At 48.6% G+C, this 11,635-nt stretch overlaps 1 protein-coding gene across 1 annotated transcript; it reads left to right on the top strand.

Moving 5' to 3' along the window:
- The first annotated feature begins 924 nt into the window (after nucleotides 1–924).
- Nucleotides 925–4,721, top strand: GPR32 (G protein-coupled receptor 32). Its single transcript, XM_081506116.1, is given in 4 exon segments — nucleotides 925–944; nucleotides 3,742–4,040; nucleotides 4,151–4,683; nucleotides 4,686–4,721. Coding segments are annotated over 4 exon segments (888 nt in total).
- The last annotated feature ends 6,914 nt before the right edge of the window (nucleotides 4,722–11,635 follow it).

The raw sequence follows: 11,635 nt of genomic DNA, 5'->3' as shown, positions 1-11,635 counted from the left end.
CAGACAGAGTTTTCTCAGCCTGACACCCCTGCCCTCGGACACGGGAAACAGTCACGTGGAACTGGTATTTGGAGGGAAGAGCTTCAGGGAGCTCAGAAGGTGGGAGGTGTGACAGCAAGAACAGGGGAAGTGCAGTGTGTGTGTGGGGGGGGGGGTTCAAGGAGGTGGTGGCGGCAAAAGAGATGAAAAGCTCTGACACACCTCCTCCAGGTGAAGAGCTTTCTTGTGCCTTTCATGTCAGCTCCACCAAGAAAGCGATATTTGTTTTTACCGCTGCTGCTCCCCCGGTGCTTAGAGCGTGTGACATACACTGTGGGCTCAATGCGTATTTTTAGACTTTTAAATGAATGACTCCATCCTCTGGGGGACAAGGAGAGACCGTCCTCCTTAGACAATCATTTTTCAATTATTTATTGAGTGCTTACTATGTGTTAGGGGCTCGTGAATGAGTCGCATATTAGCCTCGCCTTTATGGAGCTCAGAGTCTTGTCGGGGAGACAGACGTGAATCAGATAGTCCAAAAAACTCAGGTCTAATTGCTGCCAGTCACTCGGCTCAGCAGGTAAAGAATCTGTCTGCAATGCAGAAGACGCAGGAGACACGGGTTCGATCCCTGGTTCGGGAAGATCCCCTGGAGGAGGGCATGGCAACTCATTCCAGTATTCTTGCCTGGAGAATCCCCATGGACAGAGGAGGCTGGTGGGCTACAGTCCATGGGGTTGGGGAGAGTTGGCCCAAAGCGTCGCAGAGTCAGACACAACTGAGCAAGAGAGAGCAGGGTTTTCTCTAGTTGCGGTGAGCGGGTGCTACTCTCCAGCTGCAGTGTGTGGGCTTCTCTTGTTGCAGAGCATGGGCCGTAGGCTGCAAGGGCTTCAGTAGTTGAAGCTTGCGGGCTTTAGAGCACAGGCTCAATCCTTGCGGCGAATGGGCTTAGTTGCTCTGAGGTGTGTGGGATCTTCCAGGACTAGGGCTCAAACTCCTGTCTCTTGCATTGGCAGGTGGATTCTTTACCACTGAGCCACCAGGGAAGCCCCAAAGCACAGCTTTTGAGTTGGAGGTTTTTTGTTTTTTTTTTTTCCTTTTTGGCTGCACTGCGTGGCACGCGGGATCTTAGTTTTCTGACCAGGGACTGAACGCACATCCCCTGCAGCGGAAGCGCCCCGAGTCTTAACCACTGGACCAAAGGGGAGGTCCCTGAGTGGGGCTTCTGAAGGATCATTCTGGCTGCAGTGTGACAAATGGCTTGCAGGAGATCAAAGTATAGGAGCAGAAAGATCAGTAGTAAGTGGGAGATGCTGGGGCTCCACGCCCCTCCGTTGGACGGAGGGGCTGGGGAGACAGGAAGAAGTGTACGGACAAAAGAGGCTTTTTGGAGGCAAAATCAACCAGGCTTTGTGGTGAGTTGGAGTTAGAGGAAGAGAGAAAGGTGTTTGAGGATTCTATACCCCTTTCTCAGGTGAGCAAAACTGGGGCTCAGAGAAGGAAAGCTCTTTGCCCAAGATCACACAGCCAGCCTCTCAACTAGAATTTCAACCTATGACTGTCCCACGTCTAAGCTCACATGCTTTCTCCAACACTTAGACGTCTGTTCTCTCTCGACACTAACCCTTGCTGCACACAGTCAGGCTCAAGGCCTCAAGGACAAGAACATCCAATATGACTGATCCCTGGGGATGTGTGGCAGAAACCAGCACAACATTGTAATTATCCTTCAGTTAAAAACAAATAAATTATAAAAAGCATTTAAAAAAAGAACACAAATTTTAATGATGCCCGCAAATCTCTAGCTGGAATCTCTCTCCTGTAATCTCACTGCCAATACTGCCTATTTGGGTGTCTAACAGGCAAATTCAGTGTGTCCAACACTCAGTTCCTGGTCTTATCCTAAACTTGCACCACCCCCACCCCTCCCCGACCTCAACACTGTCTTCCCCATCAGTTCCTGGAGCTCCCAATTCCAGCTGTTCAGCCATCCTGTGGTCACCTCTGCTCTTCCGCTCACTCTGCACACCCAGCCCACTGGCAAATCTGGTCAGTTCTGCCTTCAAGATACATCCAAGATATGCTTCTTACTGTCTCCTCTGATGGGGCTTCCCAGGTGGTGCAGTAGTAAAAAATCACCTGCAATGAAGGAGACGCAAGAGATGCGGGTTCGATCCCTGGGTTGGGAAGATCCCCTGGAGTAGCGAATGGCAGCCCACTCCAGTATTCTTGCTGGGAAAATTCCATGGACAGAGGAGCCTGGTGGGCTACAGTGCAGTGGGCTACTCTTTGGGGTAGCAAAGAGTTGGATGCAACTGAGCACATGGGTGCAGACACACACATACACGGACACACACACCTCCTGTGATGTTTATGGCCATGATCACAGTCACCACCATCTCTCACCCGGATTTTTGCAGACATCTCCTCACTGGCCTCTTGCTTCTGTCCTAGCCCCCTTCAGTCTAGTCTCAACTCAGAAGCTGCAGTGATTATTAAAATCTAACTGAGAAGCGGTCCCTCCACTTGCCAAGAGTCTTCCTGCGGCTCCCACCTCATTCCCAGTAAAAGCTGGGGGAGTCTTCCTTGTGGCCCACAGGATGCTACGTGAACTGACCCCACCCACTGTCTCCTCTCACTTCCAACCCCCTCCTCATCTCTCGCTGGCCTTCTCACTGCTCCTTGGACTCAGAAGGCGTGGTCCTACCTCAGGGTCTCCGCACAGCTGTTAATGCTACCTGCGACATCTTCCTCCGGATATTCACACGTCTTTCTTCCTTGCCTCCTTCAAATCTTTGCTCAAAACTCCAAGCGCTAACCTCTGTGGTGGGCAAACGACTGAAATCTCTGCTTAGTTCTTGCAAATTCCAGCTCTTGCTTTCTCATCAGGCATCCTGGGGTCTCCCTCAAACTGAAATAATTTAGTCAGGCGAGGATTTGGGTGGAGTCATATGCAGATTTTGGACTTGACCTTCCCTGGGCCTCCCTTCCCTTCACAGTTCCCTCTGTTTTCACTTTCTGACTGATCTGCTGGCTTACAACTCTCTCCTTTCACACCTGAAGCCAGTGAGGATGCAGCAATTAGAAAACGTTCACACCCAGAAGATGCAAACTCACATCGGGGACCTCACCCAGGTCCCCCTATTAAGGGTTAGACTCTCCTCCAGTTCGTACTTGATTTTGATCACTCTCCGATGTCTTCAAAGAGTGGCCTGACTTTTTAATGTTTTTGACCAGAAGGTATAATGTTTTAATCTGTCAGACTGTCTGGCGAAGCTACTCTGACATAGCCAAAAGTCAGTGGCCACTCCTTTTTTTCTCTGTTGTATTCCTTTTTTCCACAGGGCTTGCAGTCTTGTAAAGCAGTGCATCATGGATTTCTTTAATATATGTATTGTGTTTCCATTCTAACATCCCTTTTAGGATGTAAGTTCTATGATGGCCTGTTTTGTCATGTGACTCAGTTCCAATACCTAGCAGTATCAGAGTGACATAACAGACAGTCAATAAAATATATACTGAATCGTGAGACTTCCCGGGTAGTCCAGTGGATAAAACTCTGTGCTCTTAATGCAGGGGGCCCAGGTTCAATCCCTGGTCAGGGAACTAGATCCCACATGCCACAACTTAGACCTGGCGCAGCCTAAATAAAATTACAAAATAAAAAAATGTATGGAATCAGAGAAAGGAATGGAGAAGTCTCCGAGGGGGCTCTAGGGCTCTGAAAAGCAGTGAAACGTGTGGTCCTTCATCCTCTAGAAAGACGAATCCTCCCTCCGATCCCGAGTGCCGACCTGAGAGGACCCAGGGCCTCTGCCAGCTGACCATCGCCGTGCTGGCTGTGTCCTTTGCGGTTGGCATGGTGGCGAGCGTGCCGGTGCTCTGGATGACGGCTTTCCGGATGCCGCGTGCTGTCACCACCCTCTGGGTCACCAACCTGGCCTTTGCAGATTTCATGGCCTTACTGTCCTTGCCGATCACCATATACAGCGTGGTCACTGGCCAGTGGTTCCTCGCAGCGGCTGCCTGCAAGCTCTACACGGCCTTCTTGGCCATCAGTTTGTCTACCAGCATCTGGTTGCTGGTCCTCATCCCCCTGGACCATTGCATCCCCGTCGTTTACCCAGTCTGGCCCCGAAACCACTGTGCCACGCCGCGCCGCGAGCAGTCTGGCTGGCTGTGCCTGTGTGGCTCCTGGCCCTTGTCACTTGCTCTCCAAACTTGATTTTCCGGGACGTTGAAAAACAGAAGGGATGTGAATACTGCAGCTTCAAGTTTACCCCAAAGGCCAGGAATGACTCCCAGGCTGTGCAGGCGAAAGTCACTGTGACCCTCATGCACATCCCGCTGGGCTTCTTGGCACCCTTGGCGATCATCAGTACCTGTGCCCACCTCATCTGCACCAGGCTTCGGCAGGAGGGCTATGCCCATGCCCGCCGGCCAAAGAGGCTGCTGCTCGTGCTGGTGAGTGCCTTTTTCGCCTTCTGGTTCCCATTTAATACGGTGCTGGTGGCCCAACTGTGGCAATGGTGAGCCAAAGATAAGTTGCAGCCCATCCTCTGGGCTACCTTCTCCCTGGGTCGTTTCAACAGCTGCCTCAACCCTTTCCTCTATGTCTTCATTGGCAGAGATTTCCAAGAGAAGGTGTTCCAGTCTTTACCTTCTGTCTTGGCCCGGGCGCTTGGTGAGGAGGGGTTTTTCAATCAGCCTGTCCCCAAGGTGAAACCCCCAGAGGATGATGGAAACCTTCAGATACAAGCTGGAAGCCCTCCTGCTTAGTTTGAAGCCCCTTCCCCAGGCTGACTTCCAAGACTCTGCCAAATCCTGCCTCTTCTTTCAGGAAGTCTTCCCTGGCAACCTCTTATCTAAATCTCTCCACTAGAAACATCTAGTTTCTCCCCCCAGCCTCTATTTCACCTTCCTTTACAGTGAGACTCCTACTTGTTTCAGGCTAATCGCAAGGTTAGCCAAGGAAAAAAAGGCTTCATTTCCCAGTGTCCCTTGCAACTAGAGATGGCCCTGTGACTATTTCCCGGCCAATAGTATGTGAGTGAAAGTAATCAATGTAACTTCCTTGAAGTGCCCTTAATGGAAGGTGCCTGCCCTCCATTCCTCCATTTCACCCTTTCCATCATCTAGAATGAAAGTGTATCAGTTAGCTTTGCAGTGTAAAAAACATCTCCAAATTTAGAGGCTTGAAATAATAACCTTTGGTGATTTCTTTGGGTCATCAACTCAGGCAGGGCTCAGCTGAGCAGTTTTCTGTTTTGCCTGGGCTTCCTCAGATATTTGTAGTCAGCTATGGATGTGAGAGATGGATCATAAAGAAGGCTGAGTGTCACAGAATTGATGCTTTCAAACTGTGGTGCTGGAGAAGCCTCTTGAGAGTCCCTTGGACTGCAAGGAGATCAAATCAGTTAATCCTAAAGGAAATAAACCCTGAATATTCACTGGAAGGACTGATGCTGAAACTGAAGCTCCAATACCTTGACCACCTGATGTAAAGAACTGACTCATTAGAAAAGACCCTGATGCTGGGAAAGATTGAAGGCAGGAGGAGAAGGGGACGACAGAGGATGAGATGATTGGATGGCATCACCAACTCAGTGGAGATGAGTTTGAGCAAACTCCGGGAGATAGTGAAGGACAGGGAAACCTGGCGCGCTGCAGTCCATGGGGTCACAAAGAGTTGGACACGACTGAGTGACTGAACAACAAATGGGTCAGCTAAGTAAATGTTTCTTGGAGGAGTGGTTGGCCTTCAGCTAGGATGGTGGAGTTGTTAATATTTCTCATTGTCCTGCTGGCTGACTGGGTTTTTTTCACATGGTGGCTGGGAAGGGTTGCAAGAGAGAGAGGAGAAGCCTAAGATCTACACTTGACACTTTGCTCAGCATGACTAGCTTCAGGGGGTGGGAAAATAGATTCTACCTCACAATGAGAAAATCTGCAAAGTGACATCGTAAGGGAACACAGATACAGAAGAACATGCAGAACCGGGGCCATTTTTGGGATCTGCCATGGCGTACGTGGTGGTGAAGTGTATGAAAAGTGACATGTCCCCATACTGGCCCTGGAATACTCAACATCCATGCCGTGAAGAGAGAGATTTCAATTTTTAGCTCATCGAAGGGGCTGTTGTCTTGTGCGTCTGTTAAAGCTGCTGAATCTAGTCCTTAACTACTATGCTGCCAACCTGTGAACTTGCGTGAGCGACATAATAAATATCCTTACTGTCAAAGCCCTTTGGAGTCAGGTTTTCTGTTACTGGAATCCAATAGCAGCCTACTGATGCATATAATAAATACTCCTTTCTGGGAACAGAAATCCTAGTGGTCCCTGGTCACATGGGACCATTCCCTTGCTTCTAGGTAGAGGCAAACATTTTTGTTTTTCACCCGAATCAAAAGCAATCATTCTACTTGTTTGTAATCAGAAGCACGAGCTCTGGTCCTGCTTTGACCAGCCCTGAGAACTCCCCACCCGGAGCCTCGGTTCTCTCAACTCTGTGAAATGAGACCAAATGCTTTTCTATTTCACAGTTGGGGAGAGGATGAAATGATACAATGTCTGAGCATCAGGAAGGATAGAAGCACCTTAAAAATAAGTTGGGAAATCAGTTTATCAAAAATTAAAACTTTAAGATAATGTGGGCACATAGTAAAAAAGGAAAATGAGTGGCTTCCTTGGTGGTCCAGTGGTTAAGGATTCGCCTGCCAAGGCAGGGGACATGGGTTTGATCCTTGGTCCTGGAGGATCCCACATGCCTCAGAGCAGCTAATATCATGTGCCACAAGTACTGAGCCTGTGCTCTAGAGCCCCGGAGCTGCAAATACTGAGTCCACCTGCCGCCACTACTGGAATTCTCGCACCTAGAGCCCATGATCTGCAATAAGAGAAGCCACCGCAATGAGAAGCTCGCTCATGGCCTCAAAGAGCAACCCACGCTCGCCGCAGCTAGAGAAAGCCTGCAGACAGCAATGGAGACCCAGCACAGCCAAAAATAAATACATGAACCTTTAAAAAAAAGAAGAAAATGATTCTCCCCCTCTTTCCAGATCCTCCATTCCATCTTCTTTTCACTAGAGACTATTGTCAGCTTCTTGTGTATCCTTCCAGATATCCTAGGTAAGCATGCATAAGCATTTTCAAATAGAGCATGTGTATACGTCATCTTACATTGTGGGCGTGCATGTGTTTTATTAAAAGTGTACCTTGGAAATGCTTGGATGTAAATACAGGAGGTCTGACATTATTTTTCAGTGCTGGTGGGCAAGTGTTTCCTGGTCTGGATGTACTGTGACCACAGGTATTTCATCAACCCATTATTGATGAGCATTTAGGTTGCTTTGAGTATGCTTCAATGATATCTTGGAAACTTAAAATTATTCCATGCTATCCACGTTTCTAACAACACAGAAACAGGAGTGGAAGAACTGATTTATCATGAACTGAACATCTGTGCATGAGTCTGGGTAGAATCTGGGAGCTGGTAATGGACAGGGAGGCCTCGCGTGCTGCAGTTCATGGGGTTGCAAAGAGTCAGACACGACTGAGCAACTGAACTGAACTGAACTGAACATCCATGCAATGTTGCATTATGGAGTGGAGCACCGTCAGCAACCCCAGCACTCCTCTTCCTCTCCCTCCCAACCGCTCCTCCATCTCCTTCAGAGATAACCTCTATCCTAACTTTTAAAATAAATATTTTTAAAAAAAGGGTTTTTTTGGCTGCACCATGCAGCATGTGGGATCTTAGCTCCCCGATCACAGATTGAACCTATGCCCCCTGCCTTGGAAGCTTGGGGTCTTAACCACTGGACCACCAGTGCATACGTGCTAAATTGCTTCAGTCATGTCCGACTGTGTGAGACCCCATGGACTGTAGCCCGCCAGATTCCTCTGTCCTTGGGATTCTCCAGGCAAGAATACTGGAGTGGGTTTCCATGCCCTCCTCCAGGGGACCTTCCCGACCAAGGGATCAAACCTACGTCTCTTATGTCTCCTGCATTGGCAGGTGGATTCTTTACCACTAGCGCCACCCAGGAAGTCCCTAAATCTTTCCTCTTTTTTTTTGACTTGCCTTTTTCCTCTGAAATTTTTCATTTGAAACAACTCAAATCTACCATTACAAGAATAATACAGTATAACTTACAACTAAATTTATCAAACATTAACATTTGACCATGTCCATATATTTTCTCTTCCACCCTCTTTCCCTTTCCCCACTACCTTTCTCATCTGTGTATCTCTCTATGGCCTCTATTTCTGTCTTTCTCTGTCAGTGTCTTGTCTCTCTCTACTTTTCTGGTATCTTCCTCTTTAAACATACACCCATCTGTCTATCTAATCTCTCCACACGCACACATACGTACTGAGACGTATCCGCCCTGATGAACAGACCTGTAGGGAGATGTGAAGTCTGGGAGGCCAAGGGAAGAAGCCCACAGCACAGCTGCTCTCTCCTGATGGATGCAGTCAGAGGCACCACTAAATATTTTGAACCTTTCAAAAGTAGGTGCAGACATCAAATTATTTTATCTGCAAATTCTGTAATCTGAGTCTCCTAAGGACATCCATAATATCATCACCACCCTCAAGAACTTTAACACTGATATTATCTGAGTAACAATCCATATTCAGACTTCCCCGGTCGTACAGTGGATAGGAATCTGCCTGCCAACACAGGCGACACAGGTTCGATTCCTGGTCCGGGAAAATTCCACATATGCCAAGGAACGCCTAAGCCCATGAGCCACAACTACTGAAGCCCATGCGACAGAAACTACTGAAGCCCATGCATCTAGAGCTTGTTCTCCACAACTGAAGAAGTCACTGCAAAAGCCTGCACATTGCAACGTAGAGTAGCTCTGTTCGCTGCAACTACAGAAAGTCCACACGCAGCAACGAAGACCCAGCACAGCCAAAAAGAAATAAATGAAAACAATCCATATTCGAAATTTCCTAGCTGCCATCTATGGGGTCGCACAGAGTCGGACACGACTGAAGCGACTTAGCAGCAGCAGCAGCAGCTGTCTCAATAACGAACTTTATAGCCTTAAAAAAATCAGAACCCTGCAATGATATTCTATGTTTTCCTCAAAAATAGACTTAGTCAGACATAGCACAGGTTGATTGCCAAAAGCAGAAACCATATAGGTCACATTCACAATTAGAAACTAACAACAAGGAATAACCACAAGCATTCAGATGATTCGAACATTTCAAAACACCCTCTATGTAACTCTTGGGCTAATAGGAAGAAAAAACTGGAGTGTCATTTACTTAGAGATGAGCATGCGTGTGTGCCTAGTTGTATCTGACTCTTTGCGACCCTTTAGGCTATCACCCACTTTGCAGGTGGATTGTTTACCTGCTGAGCCATCCGGGAAGCCCTTAGAAATAAGCACCCGACACTGAAAAACTTGTGAAGTGGGGCCAAAGTTGGACTCTGAGGAAAAGTTATAGCTGCAAATGCTAATTAAGAAAAATGCTCACATGAAAGGAAATGAACAAAACAATCCAAGAAGCTAGAAAAGGAACAATAAATGCACTAAAAAATTTTAAAAACAAATTTTATTTTGCATAGGAGGAATCGTTATTATTAATTTGCCATGTGGCATGTGGATCTTAGTATCTTGACTAGGGATTGAACCTGTGCCCCCTGCATTGGGAGGGAGGAGTCTTAACCACTGAACCACCAGGGTGGTCCCTGAATGCACTAACATTTGAAAGAATGCATGGATAGATAGTAATGCAGAAATTAACACACACAAAAAGAAAAGAAAAAAGTGGATAATATAAAGAAGCTGGGTCTTCCCAGGTGGCACTAGTGGTAAAGAGCCCGCCTGCCAATGGAGGAGATGTTAAGAGAAGCCAGTTCAATTCCTGAGTGGGGAAGATCCCCTGGAGGAGGGCATGGCAACCCACTCCAGTATTCTTGCCTGGAGAATTCCATGGACAGAGGAGCCTGGCGGGCTGCAGTCCACAGGGTTGCTAAAAGTCAGACACGACTGAAGTGACTTAGCACACAGGCATAAAGAAGTTTTGCATGCAAAGAGCTGACTCATTGGAAAAGACCCTGATGCTGCGAAAGATTGAAGGCAGGAGAAGGGGATGACAGAGGATTAGATGGTTGGATGGCATCACTGACTCGATGGACATGAGTTTGAGCAAGCTCCAGGAGGTGGTGATGGACAGGGAAGCCTGGTGTGCTGCAGTCCATGGGGTCGCAAAGAGTCGGACACGACTGAGTGACTGCACTGAACTGAACTGATAAAGAAGCTGGTTCTTTCTCTCTCTCCTACAATAGCATCCTTTTACATGCGTACCTGGGTACGCTGGTGAACACTCCATGAAGGCAGAGAGGCATGACGGGCTGCTTATAGCTGGGTGACACCCGTCAACTTGCTTTCATTCCCTACGCCTCAGTTTCTGTCTACGTGAAATGGGAATAGAACAGCACCGCCCTCAAAGAGTCACTGTGTCGATTAGGCGCGTTACCGTGGGTGAGGCGCTCAGGGCCGTGCCTGGCACCGCGGGGGTGTGACGTATTTGCTATCATCAATCTTGTCATCTGTTGTTAGAATAGATCTTTCCTCGGGACGGGCAGGGTCAGAGGGCGTGTTAGATGTTGCTAACAAGACTCCTCCACCGGGCGCTCGGAAAGGCGGTTTCCTGGAGCTTCACCAACGCAACCGCGAAGTCAGCCTCTTTGATCTCCGCCTTCTCGGAGGAGAATAGTGGGATCCGGGCGAGGTTTTTAATTTGCATTGATTTCCTAATGAAATCGGTTAAGCAGTCCTCCGAGGAGACTCTGTGGTTTTCACAGCAGCTGCAGGACTCTCCTGGGGAGACTGTTGTCTTTGATCGAGAAGAGCCCTGCGTGGTGGGCGAGGTGGGTTTTGGGGACCCTGCTAGGGGGCCGGCCTCGGGAATCAGCATTTCCTTGTTCAGCCTCCGTGAAGAGGGGCAGAGGGAAGTGGAGGATGCCCTAAGCCTCGGATTCTCACTCTGCCAAACAGGGACTGAAAATCCTGCTCTAAAAAGATTTCTATGAGGATCCAAGGAGGCGATTCACCACCTGATTCACCACATAAGTACAAGCTCACAGGTGTTGAGCGTGTCCTGGACACGAGGTGCTAGTGCAGAGCTTTACACACGAGTGAACTCCAGCGACTTGATCCTATGAGGGCGGTCCGACAGTTATGCCCCTTGATGAGGAAACAAAGCTCAGAGAGGTAAAGTCACTTATCAGAGGTCACACAGCAAGTACAGGGTACTCAAGACTTGAGCAGTCTGACTCCACTAGACCACCCGCTTCTGTTTATTGAGTGCTTGTCAGATGAAGGGCATGGTTCTAGGCACTAAAGGTAAAAGGTGAGGAAGAGGGACTTCCCTGGTCGTCCAGGGGCTAAGACTCTGTGCCTCAGTGCAGGGGGCCTGGGTTTGATCCCTGGTGGAGGAACTAGATCCCCCATGCCACGACTAAGACCCTGTGCCTGCAAGTGTGTTCAGTCGCTCAGTCGTGTCTGACTCTCTGCGACCCTATAGACTGTAGCCCGCCAGGCTCCTCTGTCCATGGGATCCTCCAGGCAAGAATACTGGAGTGGGTTGCCATGCCTTACTCCAGCGGATCATCCCCACTCAGGGA

Source organism: Giraffa tippelskirchi, chromosome 7, assembly GCF_054371585.1.
Source record: "Giraffa tippelskirchi isolate mGirTip1 chromosome 7, T2T-mGirTip1v1.2.pri, whole genome shotgun sequence".
Taxonomy (NCBI): Eukaryota; Metazoa; Chordata; class Mammalia; order Artiodactyla; family Giraffidae; genus Giraffa; species Giraffa tippelskirchi.
This window is presented reverse-complemented; position numbering and strand designations above follow the sequence as displayed.